At 43.5% G+C, this 19,957-nt stretch overlaps 1 protein-coding gene across 4 annotated transcripts in view; it reads right to left on the bottom strand.

Annotated features, from left to right (window-relative positions):
* ACO1 (aconitase 1) overlaps nt 1-19,957 on the bottom strand; it is a 418,934-nt gene that overhangs the window by 26,460 nt on the left and 372,517 nt on the right. For all 4 annotated transcript variants that reach the window (XM_078675989.1, XM_078675987.1, XM_078675990.1 and 1 more), the window contains 3 exons: nt 19,649-19,796; nt 5,840-5,962; nt 1,851-2,042 (listed from right to left, as the gene is read on the bottom strand). In XM_078675989.1, the coding sequence (XP_078532115.1) occupies nt 1,851-2,042; nt 5,840-5,962; nt 19,649-19,796 (463 nt within the window). The remainder of the gene's footprint in view (nt 1-1,850; nt 2,043-5,839; nt 5,963-19,648; nt 19,797-19,957) is intronic.

The following is a 19,957-nucleotide window of genomic DNA, read 5'->3' as shown; positions in this document are numbered from 1 at the left end:
ACTAAGGTCAAAACCTCAATACTTTTGTAATCTAGGGACATGTACAATCCTGCCCTGTTGGCGTAAAAGGATGCATTTATATCATCTGTTGTAAAAACGTCATGAGGGCTTAAATTGCAAACTGTTTCGAATGTTAAAAAGGATTTTCACTGCAGGGAAAGAACTGCCAGCAGTTAAAGTATTAAATACTTCCCACAGAGCGGTGACTTAGCTGCTCAGGGAGGCCCAGCCATGCTTTAGGAAAGGGGTATGTTCTGTTAAAGGTCTGGTGTATGTTAAGTAACCATCTACTTTGTTCTGTATTTTTGGTGCTGCTTATTTGAACTGGTGCTCCTATATTGATTGTTAATGTGGCGTAGGGTCTAAGGAAACATACCTTAAACCTGTCCCAGTTTGTTATTGCTTTTCCGTTGTATTATACACAAGGAGCTAGGATACCTATTTTGTGCCTTTCTTTTAGTGTTCGCGCATACTTTGAGCCACAGGGGCTTCCTCTATTAGCCCCCCTTTCTCTTGCATTCTCCCTCCTAAAAGTTCACTTTGCTCAGGGCGTTTGTATGGGGAGGTAGATCTCTGTCCCAGATGTAAAGTTTACACTTAAGAATGCATGTGTTCATAAAATCTTCTGTATTCAGGAGTCAACTCAATGTGTACAGATAAAAGATCCTCTTAGAAGCACATCTGCTGTTGAAATCATTGTCAATAATGCTTTTATTTATGAAATCGCTCCTGCTGCGGGCCCCAAAAAGGCTTTTCGAAATATACACTGCAGACTTTTAAGATCAGATACACGTTTATTTTCCCTGGGTATCCAGTAATTTTTAAGTACAGCTCCTGTTCTTGGATTTTCGTCACAATAAAATACACTGAACATTATCTTCACAAAAGTTATTTACAAAAGTTAAAGCTATTCCCATTATAAATTACAATAACTATAATTTAATTATTAATTATTTAAAAAAATTAAAAGCCATTGTTATTTGTAATATCAATACATTAACGTCACGTAAATACAACACATATTGCATTACAAATGCTATAGGTGTCACATTTGCGAAAGTTAAAACTATTGGCATTGTAAATAACAAAGCTATTAATTTCGATATTTTCAAAACCAACACATAAATAAAATATTTGTCATTTACAATACCAATAGCTCAAACGTTCCTAATGCGAGACCTATTGCAATGCAAATGCTTGTTTGTTGTTGTACCAAACGCATCTATGGAGATTCTGGACTTCAGGGAGGTTTGCCAATGTGGTGGCAGAAAGTTTCAGATTCAGCTCTTAAACTGTCTTTGAGACAAACATTTATCTTTTATTAATCTCTCATGCAATAATATCATAGTACTTTTTTTTCTTGAACTCAACATATCAGGAGCTCTTTTTATATGCAGAATAAGCTATTAAGGAAATTTTTTTTGATTGTGCTTGTATATGTTAAATATAGGTTGTCTGCAGACCACTACCATTATAAAGCTTTTGTGCAGAAACCACCTAGGCCTTTTTTCTGTACACTTGCGCACTGCAGCTTTGATGTGAAAACTACCAAAGTCCTCACTGGAAAGGCAGTCGTTAATTCTTCGCTATAAGAAGAGAAGGTCAACTCAAAGTATTTGAACAGCAGTAAATGGGCAGTTCAGAGGGATAACTACCATTCACTTACTTGCATGGACTCCCATTGTCGTTTTAGGCACACAAGAGCAAATGCTGTTTATCTTGGCAATTACGGGTGACTAATTTATCGGTGGGCTGAAGTGAAAAACAGTTGGAAAAATTGTACAACTAGAAATTAAGAAATCTTTTTTGCCCAACATCAGTGATCTTGAATATTTTCCATTTCTTCTCACCTTTATTAGAACGTTCATTCGTGGTTTGAGGTCATTATCTTCTGGAATGATGATGGTGTAGCGTTCTCGTCCAGTGAGCCCAAGTGTGTCTGCATTATCCCCAGGCTGGTATTCTAGTGGAATCACTCCCATTCCAACAAGGTTACTCCGGTGAATGCGTTCATAACTTTCAGCAAGAACTGCTTTGATTCCCTGCAAAATTAGAAGTCAATTAGTCCCTTGTTATATTTTGCAACAATGTCACTCGAGTTGCGATGAGCAAAGAATTAAACAAAAATGCACTGGAATGTAGTAGTACTTCTAGTCCGAACAGGAGTGCCACTCTGCAATCAGTTTGCTTCACAATTTAAATATGCTACCTGTGCTGCTTCAGGCACACTACTTCATTCATTGTACTCGTACACCATGATTGGTACTGGATTGCAGAATCACAATTTCAGTCAAGTCACTAGTTTGAAAAAACAGCTGACATACTCAGCCTTTTGTCTTGGAAGGCACATTCAGTAGTGAGGTTTTGGATGCAGCTCCCATATGAGGAGTGACACTAAAAGCTGTGATCCTAAGCTATCGTAGTAATGAAGAAAGACTAAAATGAAAACACAATATGCAGTCCATTTGTGTTTCACATTACTGCATCAGTATATAACTTAGGACTGGCTCCATACCAGATTTGTGGGATAGCTGCACACAATGTAATTCAGTTGTATTAAGATCAAAAGTATGAACATTTATGAACATGGATATTGTGACGATCTGGCATGGATTCAGCCTTCCTAGACTGAACAGGTATACTGGATAGTCTGCTTTAGTGGAATAAGTTACTTACATTCAGTAGCACTCTTTCTGCTGGTAGTGCAGCTTTCAGTAGATTTCTTATATGAACCCCGTTCCAGAAATCAAACAAGATTGGGGGACATTTTTCTTGTAATCCGGTCCATCCAGTTGTCCTTGTGCGGCTTCAGTCGCTTACCTAAAGTACGCCTAAGGAAGTAACATTGCAGGTCCACATATGGCGCCATAGGAGTCAGGTACATCACTTATGATGATTTTGTGTACCCTTCTCACTTCGGTTGATTTTCATACCCTTTTCAGAAGGTAATGCTGGAAGATGGCAAATTCACAAAGGGGGAGGCGATAAGCAATACGAAGGAAGCTATGATCCATCAGAAACAATGTTACCAAAGGTAAGGAAATTTGCACTAACAGATATACCTTAATGCAGGTTCCTTATGTGACAACACTACAAAAGCAGCCTAATGATGAGATTATGTCCAGGGGATAATCAGATTTAAACAAGAATGCTCTAATGTACAGCCCTACCAAATTCAAATCTGGATGGGGCATCAGAAGCAAAACAAGTAATTCTTTAAGAAATAATACAAAGAAAAACTAGGTAGCAGCCAGACTAAACAAATGGATAATGATACCCTTGAGAAAGGCAGAAGTTGCAGCCTTTCCCTTATTTCAGTTCGTTCTAAAATCCTATAGATTATCTTCACCAGCAAAACTGCTGGACTTGAAATTCAAGGATTGTCTGTAAACTTTAGGTTATAAAAGCCCAGAGTTGGGTAAAAGGGTGAGATAATAGACAAATGAGTTGGTTTCAAGTCTTGCTTTCCTGCAATCAATGTATTTAGTGATAGAGGACCCCCTTGGTCAAGACTATGCGGTCTCTCCCCAATCATTGAATGATTAGCAAGCCCACATCACAAACAAGGATGGAGAAAACAGAATTGATAGATATTTTGGATTACTCTTTGGATCAAACAATCTGCAGAAAATGCATAGGGGGCTGCAAAACCACTCTAGACTCAGCACGTCTCATTAGGCTCTCCATTGAGTGATAGTGTTGAAATTAATTTTTTGCTGTTGTGGTTTGCATTTTCATTTCATTCCATTCTCTGGAAAATTAAGTCTACCACTTCTGGAAAAAGCTTGCATTTGTGGTTTGCCAAACCCTTTCTGCTCATTTGGTCTTCTATTGTGCGCAGCGCCCATACGAATGAGCTGTTGTGGCCCTTAGCCACATTCTCATCTTTCCCACTGAAATGGCTTTCACTCCTCTTTTCTTTTTTAGGCTAGTTCATTGCTGTTAAAGTCCTGCTCAAAACTTCTACCCATTTCCTTCACAGTACTGGACAAATGCACCGAGGAGCTTTCAATTCCAAGCATATGTGAAGAAGGCATTCTCCTGAAGTCAACAGACTAATAATCTTGAAATGGTGCTCTAGATGAGCTTCCCAGCATAGCAAAGCTGTGTCTGTCACCAAGTTTATTTGGCAACGTGGGTTGGTAGGATGAAAGACCTGTTTTTTAGAGCTCAACAAATGTAGCTATATTACGGATTCAAAGTCCATTGTAGTGGTCTGATGCTCAAACTGAGCAATCCAGAACATGCAAAACTTAATAAGGTCTAGGAGCTGCAGAATTGACTTTGCAGTCTGTTGTGACTTTTTCAAGAAGACTGAAACAAACTGCTTTCTGTGTCCTCAATTACACAAATGAACTGAAAATTCTGATTTGATGTCCTGTTGTTGCTCCTGTAAAAAAGAAGCTTAGACTGTGTAAAAGGTTGTCCTTCAGAAGTTGAATTCAAATTTGATTTGAATTGATTGAATTGATTGAATTCAAAGTTGATTCAAATGATTGACTTATTTCCTATCTCAGGGCTGCTAAGACTCCAGACTGATGATAGGGAATAATTCAAACATGACTCCCTGGAAGATCCAATGATGAGGAACAATTATCAAAAAGTCCTCATTATATTTGGATATGCTAAACTGTTCTGTAGAGAGAGGTTGACTCAAGGCACAATTTCTTGCATCCCAGTCAAATAATTTTGGGAGAGGTTTTTATCTGGTCCATGTCCACAATTTAATGGACAGACCAATTAACAACCCCATAGCACACCTGGCTGCTGCAAACATACTGACAATTATGTATTCAAGAACTACAATCATGTAGCAAGGCTCAATTTATGTCACACAGCTGTCCATGGCATCTCTTCAGTAAGAGACTATTTTTTTTTATTTCACACAAAAGTGCATCTGGGATTAATGGCAGATCAACATTACTTTCTTTACTGTCGGTCTGCGTATGCTAAAGACAATTCGATTATAACATAGGTCGTATAAGATAATAAGTGTACCTGTAAAGGACACATTCATAACCTGGAGCATATTTGCGCTGAAAAACAGCTGTTTATTGTTACCCATCTCAACGGTGTTCACTTTATCAAGGTGCTCATTTTATCCATCTCAAAATGATGAAAAGCTGTGTATACCTGTTGAAATGTGAACCTCTGACCTTGAGGTCAAACACAGAACCCTGAAGTGGATCTATTAGTGCTACCAGATCCATCTGGGTTTTACATGCTTACCTAGACAATCAAATTTCACAATGCCACCCAGAACCCTGTGAATAAACTAGTAATATAGAAAACGTAAACTACAATGGTGAAATGAAAATGATGCTGTGTTGCCCACAACCATAGGGATTAATATGGCCATACTGTGCTGGGGAACCCCAGGATCAAGGACCACATAGCACCATTTTGAAACCAATGGCCCTGCCGGGATTATTTGGGACTGCCCTTAATTTAATAAAAAAACAGGCTGATGCCGATGTTACAGGCAACAACATAAACTGAACATATTACTATTTATTTGAACAGTTATTACATAAAACAAAAATAGAGAAAAATAAACCTATGCAGTTTTAGGCTTATGTCTTACTCAGTAAGAAATTCTGAAATAGCAATTCCGGTCTAAAAGAATGCATATAATCTTAGCAATCAAAACAAGATCCGAGACAAAGAGAAGCTTTATTCTTAGACATAGAAAATCATATTTTAAATTTACATCCAAGTTTAGAGGCACTGATCTCCTTGAAGTTGTGAAATTTGCAAACGTCTCACAATTCACCATGGTAACGTCCAAAGTAACATTACTATAACTTGCAGAGAAAACTAGCTGTACATTTAGACTTACCAGGAGAAAAGGTCCTTTTGCGGCCCAGTCTCGGGAACTGCCAGAACCATATTCCTTGCCTGCCAGGATGATCAAAGGAAGGCCTGATTGCTGGTATCTCTCAGCTGCGTCAAAAATGGGAATCTGCAAAGAGGACAGAGCAGTGAAAATGTCAATAGCGCATGGTGCACTGCATAGTGAATACAAATATAACTAGTTGTATAGTGTAGAATGAGCAAAAGTAGGGACTATGCACATTCTCAACCTTGAAACACAAATATAAAGGACAACAGTAAACAAGAAAGATGCTTATCACGGCAATACACCCACAGCACGAATCAGGACATTAAAGATACACAAGTCCAAATAGTGTGTGCAAATGTCTACATAAAAATAAATGTAGTAGATAAATTATGTATTTTAACAAACAGAGGGGAATGCCTGCTGTGGTGTCAAACCACAATTCTCACTTCCCTAGTAAAATAAATCACAGTAAAATCCTAAGAAAATGAAGAAAGCAATGCTATTTATTAATCCTAGTTTTCCTCTCTGGAAATCGTCTGTAAATTCAAAGAATGGCCAGTCCCTTCCATGCCCGGGATTTCAAACACCTTTTATAAAATATAAAATCTTGCTTCCATTTTAAAGGAAGAAAGTAGATAACATAACATGAGGTGAAGAAAGTAGATAACATAACATGAGGTAAATTAAGCCAGATTGGGACCAGTTTTGTGAAACTTCAAATGCAACAATGTTCCTTTAAAGGCAGCAATACCAACAGTGCTCTACAATGGCCTTCACTAATTATTGGTCTCAGATCATTTTATGCGGTAACTGAACCTTGAACTCTAACAGGAAATGACATTAACACGGCCAATTCATGACGTAGAACGAGGTTTACATGCAACCACTCCTCCAAAATGATGGTATCTTAAGCGACAAATTTTGAATAGAATAGCAGGATAATCTCAAAAAAGGTGGGAGGGTTAATTAATTACTCAAGAATGAAATAGTATACATACAGATGTCCTAGGAGAAGCCTGAATTCGATAGAGGCACAACTGTTAAATTATAGAGACACACGCAAGAATGTCTATTGGAGCTAAAATGGTAAGCATCTTTTTCACACCCTCCGCCCCCAACACCTCTAGCCCCTCTTAACTTTTACCTGTACAGAAGTGTATAAATATCCACGTACTGTACTTAGCGGACTGCTCCAAGCAACTGACAAAATTGATGCAGATCCATCCATGGGTGTCAAACGTTATAATATAAAAAAATAAAAACAGCCTTTACAATGGAAAGCAGTCCTACACATAAGACTACTCCCACTGTATATAAATATATATTGTTTTCTACATATTAATATATATTTCTCGGCCTCCGCTTGACGGATCACCTCGAAACGTTTCAGGAGGAGCAGAAGGGGATCACATTTTTTCCCCAGTTCGTTTAATGAAGATTCGTCAAACGGAGACAAAGTTAGTAGAAAAAAATATTTTTCCTATGGAAACACAGACCCAACTATAATATTTATATATATCGACATATGAATATTAACTATCTAATCTATTTACATACACACTCAAATAGTATGCATGCAGACTGAAAGATTAATATGATATTTACTGCCATTAAGAGTGGGGAGTGGACGCAATTCATCAGAGACAGTTCTGCACAATAACTAAGCTTTGTGACGATGACCTCCGTTTTCTTCTCAATTCTGCAGTGGAGTCTGTGAGACAATCATTATTTACTCATGATAAGCTGTACTGCAGTAATAAGTTGGAACTTGACTTCCAGTATAAGACAGCTTATTGGTAGGCTTGCCTCAATTGTTTTTTTTGTAGGTACCGGTAAATGAATACCGTAAATTTTGAGGTGTGTTACTACCACTGCCAAGAACTTAGTAAAGGTTTGCAGAGATTACCGGATGCCGAACGGCAGAAATTTGTACTTCCAAGTACTAGCACGCCTCAGCATGGCTTGTAAAATGTGCTATCTTTTGTTGGTACTGGGTTGTGAACGTGTGCACTTTGAAAACAAAGCTGCCAAGTTTTCAGACTGGTTAGGTGCGACATCTCCATTTTTCTAGCGTGCTGGCTTATGTGTGACATTTTACTACGAGTACATTAAAGCAGTAATAGCCATGATACGACATCAATTTCACAATTTTAACCCCTTCTGTGCAATGCAAGGCTCTAGAATTAGCTGCAATGTGTATAATGTGCTTATGTCTCTGTTTCCAGACACATATTATGTCTTGCATTGATTTGCAAGGAGTTAGCTTCTGTCTTGTAACTACATCGCAGCATGGCAAGGGAGTTGTTGGACTGATCAGCTGCAGCCCCTGGCCAAATAAGGCCCATTCCCCATTGTGAAGCAGAATACGTTTAGTTATTACTGGCCTTTGTACATGACATCAATTGCATTCTGGGATCTGTAGTTGCCTTTCACATCAGCTGTTGGCTACAAAGCCAGGCTGGTGAAAACGTGTTGCCGACCAGCAGCCTCATTACACAAGGCGCTCAATGAGGGGGATTTTTCATGATCTTAGAAGTATGTTAATTACAGGGTCAGCCCGAAGGTCCAACGAAAGGAGATCAAGTTGAAGATGAGGGTAAAAACACCTGACATCTACTTTTTGATTTTTTGGAGGAATAGAACAAAAGTTAAACACCTGCTTTCAATGTGGGTTTGGGGGTAGAGGGGGATATTTCTCAACAATTGTGCAGTTGCTACTGATGGAGCAAGGTTTCACACGTAAAGTGACTTGCTCGTACTCAACCCTCTCAAAATAATATTAATGTACTAACTAACATGTTTTGTCTTATTAATATTGCATTACATGACATTTTAGGCATCTAGGGGAAGCTTGCAAATGTGCTTTTACTAACTATAATTCGCTTGCACTAAAAATCGCTGCTGCTACGCTGGATTTTCTACTGCGCATGCCATGTCCACGTAATATGCTTGGTGGGAAAACGTCTGCGCAATAGAACTAAGATGGCCGTTATGTGTCCTAACGTGCAAGAAGCTTCCATTGCTGCTTTGCTAAGCTGTTTGTTTTGCTTAATATCGAACGCAATAGTATAAAATAAATTAATGGGAGTAGAGTAGAAAGAAGTGGTATACAGTGCATTCATTTATTCTGTGACTCAAACTGTTTCTTTTCTATTTTCACATGTTATGAATAAACTGGCCTAAATGCCTTGCTGAACTCCATCTTTGGAGAAACTGCGTCTGCGGGACAAGTCTTGAAGTTACAGAAGCTGTAGCCTTGAATCATGGCCAAGACGGACATGGAAGGCGGAGAAGAGTGAACTCCTTGCCTTGCCAGAGGAAGCTGAATTGATTAAATTGTTTTTAAATGATCATTGATACATTTCCCTACCGGGCGGAATAAAAGAACATGGGTAGATAAAGTTATGGGAGGGAACGTCTTGAATACATGATTGACAAGTTGCTTCTAGAAAAGTATGGTGTGATGGCTGCTCCTCTTTCTTGTCCAATAAAATTGTGGGATTCACACACTTGCAACATTTGGGGGTGGTACACTGACCTGAAAAATAGTATAACTAAGGTAGGCTTAGCTAGTTAGTTTGTCCGACTTGTCCGAATAGCTGACCTGTCACTGACCCAACGCACTCAATAGGTGATCGGGAGCTGAGTTGCTGGCGGAGCACTCTGTCAGAAGATTCGATAACCCAATCGGGGTTATGGGAAGGAGATCGATGACCCAATCGGGGTTTGACTGTTAGATGCAGAGAGGGTTTGCAACGCTGGCGTTTTGAACTTTAACTGTGGTGCGAGTCTTGGCCTGTGGTGGACCTGTCCTGATTCAATTTGGTCCGTTTCCTGTCTTGGTTCTGATTCTGGCTTGCACCTGTTACTACCTGCTGGCACCTGTACTTGGGATTCTTTTCTTTGACACAGTTCGTGACCCGAGTTGGTTATCACACCGCAATAGGTAACCATAAAGTGTGGGTTCCTCATTGTACTGTTTTCCCTTTCTCTTACCCACCCTATGTTTAAATGCTTAACGACATTTTCTCTCCAATTCGTTTAGCAATGTTTCTTTTAAAATCTGTATTATTCTGAAGAATAAGAAGTTAATTAGAGTTCATGGTTATAAATCTCCAAAATTTTACTTAGATAAAGATTTAAAACCTTTTCAGAGTTTGTGGTTATTCATGAAATGCTAAATGTTATTGTTTGCTACCTATTTTCTCTCGAACTCCCTTGATCCTTTAGGACTATAGGTATCGGTGACTTGGATTGGTAAGACAAATGGTATAAAATCCAAATGGTAAAAAACCCAATTGATGGAGTGTAGCTTTACCTGTTTAATGCATACATAGACATATGGGCCCAGGTGAGTATGTTGAGCAGGTGAGCCTACGCTCTATCAGTTGCTACCATAGACAGTTGTGTGGCATGTTTTGGGGACTTTTATAAGCAGACTTTGCTACATATGCACGGCTTATAGCTTGCACACACAACAGTCTCTAGTAATCGTAACGCTCTTCTTTTTCACACACCTCAATGTGTGAAAAACCATCGGGTCATGACCCGATGGGGTCATGACAGTGTTAAAAAATGAGCAACTTACATGTCTTTTCAGCTTAAGGCTTTGAGATTCTGAAAAAATATACACGAAAACTGTGATGAGTACCAAAAAGCGGATGTGAAATTCGAGGTCCGAGAGGTGTGGTGAGTAAGGTGCTAATTTTTTAACACGGTTATGACACCATCGGGTCACGTTTTCTACACACACGGTTTTCACAGGCACATTCACTCACAGAATTTCGAAACACGTGTGTTATACATTCACTTAAGAGCATTATATTGCTTCATTTCATTGTGCATATTGACATCAATATGGTTATACTTTGTTTGATACGGTTATACTATGTTTGAATTAACAGTGACGCTCCCTGAGGAAGGGCTGTCTAGTGCCCGAAATGCATAGGAGCCAGCAACAATAATGATGTGATAAAAGAATAAGAATGTCGATGAAATGACAAATGAATTTCATTCAAGTGAATTATTCATGAACTAACATATCTGAATAAAAAGGAGAATTGTACAAGAATCAAACAAACCTGTGTGGAGTCCTCAATTATTGGGAGGAACCCAAGTCCGTGTTGCCCGAAGGGGATGCAACTAATGGCCCATTAGGAGCACGTTTTGAGCCCTGGTGTTCCAGCCATGTCCAGAGGCGCAGAGCCTCCCCACAAAGGGTCCACAACCCCACCCGCCCTGTTTCTTGCAATAAGACATGGCGGTGGTGTTGTCCGTGAACACCTGCACTACACTTCCCCGGACAGAGGAAAGGAATGCTTTCAGTGCAAGCCAGATCGCCCGCAGCTCCAGAAGGTTGATGTGGAGCCGGGACTCTGCCGGAGACCAGAGGCCTCTGATCTCCCGCTCTCCCATGTGGCCTCCCATCCCAGGAGGGACGCATCTGTCACTACTACGTGCTCCAGTTGGGGAAGGGAGAGAGATCTTTCGCTGACCCAATCGCGGTTCGTGAGCCACCACTGCAACTGTTTTGCAGTGCCCTCCGAGATCCGGACGTAGTCGGACAGGTTGCTCTGATGCTGTGCCCACTGAAACTTCTGTGCCCACTGAAACTTCAGGTCCCACTGCAGAGCCCGCATCCGCCACCGGGAATGATGAACCAGAAGGATGCAGGAGGCAGTCAGCCCCAGGAGCCGCAGCGTCAACCTGACAGAGAACTGGGATAAAGGCTGAAAGATCGGAATCAGAGCCTGAATATCCCGAACCCGCTGTTCGGGGGGATAAACCTGAAACTGCGTTGAGTCTAGGACCGCTCCGATAAAGAGGAGCTTTTGAGAGGGGCACAGGTGTGACTTCGGCACGTTGATGGAGAACCCCAGCGAGTGCTGAAGGGCGGCCGTAGTCTGGAGGTGGGAGACGACTGTTTGGGACGAGCCCACCTTCAACAACCAATCGTCATGATAGGGGAAGACTGAAACCCCTAATCTGCGCAGATAAACTGCGACCACCGCCATCACTTTCGTGAACACCCGTGGGACGCTGGTAAGGCCGAAGGGGAGCATGGTAAACTGAAAATGCTCGTGGCCTACCGTAAACCGCAGGTAACGCCGGTGGGCCGGCAGGACGGGGATGTGGAATTACACGTCCTGCAAGTCCAATGCTACCATCCAGTCTTCTGGGTCCAGGGCAGCTAGGACATGAGCCAAAGTCAGCATCTTGAACTTCTCCTTCCGGAGGATGCCGTTGACGCTCCTTAGATACCCTTCTTGGGTACCAAAAAGTAGTGGAAATAGCAACCACGTCCTACTTCCCACCCAAGAATGCGCTCAACGGCCCCCTTGGCCAAGAGGGCTGTAACTTCCTCCTGCAGAAGTTGCAAGTGATCCCCGGACATGCAGTGGTACTGCGGTGGCATGGCTGGAGGGGTCGTCTCGAAGAGGAGGGAGTAGCCCCTTCGGACAAATTGCAGCACCCACCTGTCCGATGTGATGGAGCGCCAGTGGGGGAGGTGGTGGCGAACCCTGCCCCCCACTGGCGACGAATGGGCCTGAAAACTCTGACTAGGAGGATTTCGAGGCAGATGCTGCGGGGGCAGGTGTGGACTGACCTTGCCGGTGTCCCCTGGGACCGCCACGGCGGTTGCCACATCCGCGACCGCGTTGGTTGGTTCTGCGGCCTGTGGCTAGCTGGACTTGTGGGTGCGTCCCTTCCTTGGCCACGAAAGGCAGAAGTCTGCTGGCGTTGGCTGAGGCCCAAGGATTTGGCCTTAGCCCTGGAGTCCTTAAAACATTCCAGCGCATTGTCCGCCTTGTCGCCAAAGAGGCGACGGCCATCAAAGGGCATGTCCATAAGGGATGCTTGGATATCGCCCGAAAAGTTGGCGGACCTCAGCCAGGCGTTGCGGTGAACCACCACCGTCGTAGCAATCACCTGGGCTAGCGAGTCCATGGTATCCACTCCACACCAAATGAAATATTGTGCTGCATCCCTTCCCTCCGCGAGGGCTTGGGTTAGCTTTGCCTGGACCTCCACTGGGCACTGCGTCAGCACTTCCGCAACCATGTCGCACAAAGAGTGGTAATAACGGCCCAAAAGGCAGGTGGTGTTGACAGACCGCAAGCCCAAACTCAATGAGTTGAACAGATTCTTACCGAACTGGTCGTACATTTTGGATTCCCGATCCGGAGGGGCGGTCAGGAATGCGGTCTGGGAAGTTGAGGCCTGGTTCACCAGGCTCTCAGGGGTGGGGTGAACGGACAGGAAAATGGGGTCGCCCGGAGGCGGCGTCGGGCCACGTTCCGATCTACAGGGAGGCCTGTAGAGGGCTTGGACCAGGTACCCAACAGAACGTCAGTGAGGGCCTCGTTGAACTGCAGGAGAGGCTCCGAGGAGCTTTCCTGCGGTTTTAGTACCTCAGTGAGGAGGTTAGTCCTCACGGCCGCGACTGGGAGCTCAAGAGCCAAGGCCTTGGCTGTCCTAGTCAACACCATGCTATAAGCAGCCCCCTCCTCCGTAGCCACGGTCGGAGGGGAGACAAAACCAGTGTCGGGCGAAGTGTCCAAACCACTGGCCTCCCCCAGTTTGTCTGCCCATTTCTGTCTCAACTGGCACTGCAGTGCCAGAGTGTCCTCAGACCCCTCCCAATCCCCCTCCTCACCCATCTCCTGAAGGTCAGGAAGATATGATGGAGCCGGATCGTCGGTAAAGGGCTCACCAATCCGCTTCGAAGACTGCGCCGGTCCGACGCCGGATCCGCACCGGGATGGGGATCGGGGACGACGCCGCTCGAGGACTGCGCCAGGGGCGACACCCTTGGTGACGACGCCGGCGGAGGGGTCGTAACGTCGACCGGCGTCGTCACGGATCCAGGCCTGGATCCCGAGGAACCCTGCGGCGTCGGGACCGAGGTCGCCGACGGCGCCGGGGCTGAAGCACCCGGCGGCCCGCGTGGGCTCCCAGACTGGTCCGCGGGGCCTGAAGGCACCTCGGCGGGACCTAACGGAGGAAAGAGCAACCTCATGGCCGTGAGGAAGGTGCTGATCTCCTCCGGCGTAGAGTTCAGCCCAGGGACCGGCGGGTGTGGAGCTGTACACGGCACCTGCAGCTCCGGCGGTCCGTGTCGCCCGGAAACCCTTCCGTGTTGCGAGAGCGTCGGGGGGAGTCAGAAGAGTGATGTCGCTTCTTCGACTTCTTGTGCCTCGACTTACCTGAGGACTTGGAGCCCGACGAGTGGTGTCGACTCGCCGAGCTGTGATGACTGTGGCCCCGTGACCGGTCCCTCGACCTCCTCCTGGACCGGGACCTCGAGCGGCGCAGGCCGACTGACGGATCTTGAGGCGCTTACGGGACCGCTCCCGCCTAGCCTTCAACGTCAAGGCCCGGCAGTCGGGGCACGACTTGTCATCATGGTTGGCCCCTAGGCAATACAGGCACCGACGGTGGGGGTCGGTAACCTGTACCCTGCTGGGCTCGTTCTGAGAAGCCTTTCTCTCTTGCCCAGTTTCCTTCGCTGTTGCTGTAGCTCCTCTGGGCTGGGAGTGACAGTTTGGTGCGACTGGTGCTCTCCTCTTGCGATCATTGTTGCCACTCAAAGTTTCCTTTGTAGGATGAGGCTATCCCCCTAGTGCCGAGCCTCTGTCCTTGGCTGTTGATGCACACCAGTATCTCTGCCTGTTAGTTGTGGTCTTTGGTGGGTGGTGGTTGTTCTGCTCCTGTTACTTTCTTGGGAGGACTCCCTGTGATGGCGTCAACCAAGTTTGTGGTCAGCATACCAATGGATATGGATCATGACCTCCTAGGGGAGCCCCCTGCCCTTACAGCCCTGTGGGCCCCTGCAGATTGGTCCCTTTAAACCATGCTGACCAATCAGCGGTCAGAATTATCCCGGGCTCAGTGCCTTCCCGCTCACATGTTCTGCCCCCTGGATGGGTTCGTTGCGGGCCCCACAAAGGTTGGCTGCGCCTTCCCAGGCAGCTAATCACTCTAGAAGCTCTAATGAAGTGCAGAGAAATCCACCAAATGCGCTATTCTAACACATGATAAATGGCACCTGGCAGGGCTGAGGAAGGTGGAATTGGTAGTGTGTGGGCAAGTGGGGGGGGGGGGGAAGTGTGTAGTTGGGGGGAAAAAATCAGAGTTTGCAGTTTCCTCACTTTGTAGGAGATTGGGGAGTGTTTACTACATTGTGGGGCAAATCGCAGGTAGGCATGTGTGTCGCCCCCACTAGCAAAATTCCCAGTTTTGGCCATGTTAATGCAAAGAAAGCTTTCTTTCATGCAGTAGAGCATGTAGTCCAAGCACAATGTGATGCTAGTGGAATTATTTGGTTGATTTCTAGCTGGATGTGAAGAAGCATGTTTTTCTAGTATGTCTGGATGCTAACCTGACCAGAGTAGCCGTGCAAGGGACAGACGCAGATATGAAATAGTAGGGAAGTGATGCGATGATCCTTGTGGAATGCCAATGGACACATGAATAACTCAGCTGACCCAATGTTGATTTATTGGCTACAGTTGGGGATAAATAATAGGATCCATGGCAAACAAAGGCTGTCCAGTTATGCCCGTTCAGTGTTCCAGCCAGCCTTTCCAGCAAAAGTGTATGGTTACCAGTGTTTTAAAAGTTTAAGTTGCATTTACATAGTGCTTCCTACACCTGTTGAGTCGTCAAAGTGCTTTATGGCGAGTAGCAAGCTATCCAGGAGCCCAAAGTAAGTCAGTCCCTTAGTTATTGGAATTAATTTGCATGCTCATTCTATGCATTCATGCCAGTTTCTTTGTGGGGCATTATTGACAGAGATGTGCTAATTAAAGGGAGCTATGTGAGAAGAATTTCCTTGCTGAAATTAATAAAATAGTCATGGTTTCCAAAAAGAGCTTAAGCTGGATAGGCATACGATTTAGAGTAACTTGTTTACATAAGAGGCAGGCAGAAAGGTAACAGTAGTTCACTTACAAAACAAATACGAGATCGAAGTAGGTAAAAAGTTTGATAGAATGCAAAATAATGCAAGATTTTAAGGACTATAGCAGGTGGAGAATTTTTGCATGCAGTTTGCGGATGTAAATCTGTAGAAAGAAACACTTAAATTCTCCTCCTAAGAAATGTAGCTTACACAATCTTTCCAAAGCACTTAAGAGGTGACACAGATCCTTCCAACAGTGGAAAGGAACCCCTGTGCTTGTTGAGATCCCTTAACTGTCAAGCAGTGTGGCAAATAAACACATTCCATTACCTGTAATTCTGAGACACCCCAGAGACCCTTTTTATATACCTACTACAGCAGTATATGTAATACTGTAAAGAACAGTTGCAGCTTATGCAAATCATATGCACCATACAAACCTATATGTATAATATGAAACATGTTATGCAAACACCCACCACCTTAAACATATAAAAATGCAATAGATAAACACATTGCAGCAATCAGTATATTTAGGTCATACTTATTTATTTTATTTAAGAGGTTTTATATAGCGCTGGCTGGACCCAGGAGTATCAGAGCGCTTTACAAGGTGTTTCCATACAGGTACAGTGTGTATAAGCACAGACAACGGAATAATAAAAGAACAAGTCCACATAGGATACATGACATCTAGATAAAAAAGTAAAAACAATTGCTAGACACTATGAGTCATACAAAATAGCGGTCACAGTTTGGCGGGAAGCCTCACAGGTATACAAAAACATGCAAGAGAACTGACTGTCATGAGGAGGGGAAGTAAGGTGATCAGATAGAAGGAAAGGGAGTTGGCCAGGCGGGTGGTCACACCACCTATCTGCAGAGCAGATAGGTGGGGTGATGCAGAGGGGCGAGGCTACCAGGGAGGGATTAGAAACCCCAGTATTTATTAAGGAGAAGAAGTTTGAGTTCTTTTTTGAAGCTGGGGTAGGACTGGTTACAGCAGAGGTCTTTAGGGAGGGCATTCCAAATAAGTGGGGCATTGCCTGAAAAGGAGCGTGACTGAGTGGAATTCTTTTTCTGAAGGGGGGGGATAAGTAGGAGGGTGTTGGAGCTTCTCAGTGATCGCGTGCAGCCTGCTTTGGTCAGTTTATTGGAGAGGTATGCCGGTGTGTTTTGGTGGAGGATTTTGTGCGTAATGCAGGCGGTTTTATATGTGGATCTACCTTCAATGGGGAGCCATTTAAGGGATTTAAGGGCGGGAGAGATGTGGTCAAATCGTTTGCAGTCCGTGATAAGCCTAGCCGCGAGGTTGAGCACAGATTTAAGAGGTGCCAGGTGGGTTTTGGGAATTCCGGTGAGGATGGCATTGCCGTAATCAATGCGCGATAGAGCAAGCGATTGGACTGCCAGTTTAAAGTCATCAATTGGGATGAAGGGCTTAATTTTCTTAAGGTTACGGAGGGTAAGGAGGGCTCCTTTGGCAGAGTTGTTGATGTGAACGTTGAGAGTTAGTCGGTTGTCAAGGGAGATGCCCAAGGATTTGACTGAGGTGGCTAGGGACAGGGAGCAGTTGAGGGCGTTAAGGTCTGTGATCCACTTTTGAATGGGGAGCTGGTTGTTTTTTGGGGAGAAAAGAATAATTTCAGTTTTTTTTGGGTTAAGTTTGAGATGGTTCGAGTGGAACCAGGCTTGAATTTTGATGAGGGTGTTGTTGAGGTGGAGGATGTCAGCATGGGTTTTTATCTTATGGTAGAGTTGTGTATCGTCAGCGTAGAGGTGATAGTTAATCTCTGATTGTTTGAGAATGAGGGTGAGAGGTTCCATGAAGAGGTTAAAGAGAGAGGGAGATAGTATGGATCCTTGTGGAACTCCTAGAGAGATGGGGGAGGGGTTCGAAAGGCAATTGTGGATTTTAATTTGCTGAGCGCGGTGCTGCAGGTATGAGACAAACCAATTATGAGTCATGCCATTAAGGCCGAATCGTTCTTTAAGGACTTTGAGAAGAACAGAGTGGTTAACGGTATCGAACGCTGCGGAGAGATCAAGGAGGATCAGTAGGCTAGATTCGCCATTGTCAAGGGAGTGGTGAATGTCATCAATAATGTTAAGCATGGCGGTTTCGGTGCTGCAGCCTTTCCTGAAGCCAGATTGAAGAGGGTCAAGTAAGTTAAAAAGTTCAATGACATACTTGACACATTGAATACCTGGCTTAGAGGGTACTGCCCACTGCATCCACCCGAAGAGAATCCCCACAGAACAGACACATTTTCCAGCAGAATGGATGTGTCCGAGGTCACCTTCCAGCATCCATCCTGCCTTGTAGTGTTGAAGACCACAGCAGAACATTAAGGCTGTGTTTTTTTATCTTCATCCCGATTCAGGGTCTCATGAGTCTCAGAGTACAAACTGATGGCCAAAGAGCCTATGATTTAGTCAAGTTCAGATTGTGTTAGCTGGGCAAGTATTGAAAGGTGAGAAACATTGTGACCTATGTTTTAGGTCCAGGCACAGCTCTAGGGGCTAATCGCTTGAACTTTCTGGACCATTATTCCAATGAGTTGGCATGAATCTTATCTTCAAGTTTTAGGAGTCTCACCTACAAGTGCTTGAAACCACGAGTGCAATTCCTGTAAAACCCTACCCAAGAGAGCAGACCCCAAAAACCTTGAAACCAATCTGCTCTCTATCAAAAAAACTACAGCAGGAGCTATTTTGACGGCATCTTCCACTCACCTAACGATAGGTACTGCAAGCTCACTATGTCTACTATTCTTAGCAAACACGTACCAGCATTCAGCAGCATGATCAACATTACCATCTAGGCATTGAAAATAATTATAGATGAGTACAATTATATTACAATTATAAAAATACTAATTTCTCAATTTAGGTCACTAGGGAGTTGACGAATATGTTTGTTGTTGCACTGGGTCAGCCTTTAACTATAAAACTGATCACACATGTAAACAAGAAATGACAAGGCAAATTGGTTGTACCTTTAATAAGCATGACCGACTACCTTATAATGATTTTTGTCAAACTATAACAAAATTCATGGCAAAATAGCTACTATTGTCTGTTTATGCATGCCCTTGCACCAAAACCAAATTGTAATTGTTTGATATAATTTATTCTTAATTTACTGTCCCAAGAAGACAGGCATTTTCGAATGGTAAATTATGAAATAAGGTTTGTTCAAGATGCTATGCAAATGAGCAGAATTGAGCAGCCCAGAAGCACTGTGCACCTGACGATCCCTAGGAAAAGGAATTAAAAAATAAATACATAAATATAAAGCAGGGGTGGGGATGCACAGAGGAGGGTGCGGTGCTGATGACCATAAACGAGCAGTCTGGTAGAAGTGGATGTAAAGAAGCTATGTTCCATCGAATAAGAAGCATCAAACCGAGTTGGCCAACAAAGCCATACAATAATGAGCAAGAAGCTAAATGAAAGCCCACTCTCTATAGTAGACAATAGTTCTTCGACAACAGACAATTTCTTTCGGTGGGTGAAACCTAAAAAATAACCATGTAGATATATACAGCAACAAACCATCATTTTTCACAGGAAAATAACTACAGTAAGTTCTAGTTACCTTGCACTCATTTATGTGGTGGGATAGATTTATGGTGCGCAATACTATAATATTTGGGAACAAACGCTAGAGGTTCTTGGCCTACTTACTGCATGTTGAATAATTTCAGTAATGTTAGTCGCAGGTCAATTAAAAAAGTCATCAAATGACAGGAGACAGTACGAAATTAACACAATGACAGTATACACAATAAGCATAAGCTGTTGTGTATGAAAAAAAACAAATGTAGAACTGCTGTACTGTTTTGTTATTCTTATCGTCATAACAGAAGGCAAAGTAGGCATTAGTGCCGCATACTTACTGTTTCCTTTGTAGGGAAGTGTATTGTTTGTGGTGCCTGTTTATTAAGAAATTTGTTAAACAGACGAATGTTGGCAAAAGTTCCTCTAGCCATGACAGCATCATTTCCTCTCCGGGAACCATAGGAGTTAAATTCTCTGGGAGTTAAACTAAAAAGGAAACATTTTTGCAAAATAAATGGTTGGTAAAGGAAGGTCAGCATACAAATGAGTAGTTGACAGATTAATTAAGAATTTGAAGGACAGCTCTCTGTTCACAAAGCATTATTCAAAGTATTGACTGCCTGGCAAGATGTCGTGGAAGAAAAAGT

The sequence above is a fragment of the Lissotriton helveticus genome, chromosome 2_1, assembly GCF_964261635.1.
Source record: "Lissotriton helveticus chromosome 2_1, aLisHel1.1, whole genome shotgun sequence".
In the NCBI taxonomy this organism is placed as follows: Eukaryota; Metazoa; Chordata; class Amphibia; order Caudata; family Salamandridae; genus Lissotriton; species Lissotriton helveticus.
The sequence above is the reverse complement of the archived record's forward strand: the minus strand, read 5'-3'. Positions and strand labels throughout refer to the sequence as shown.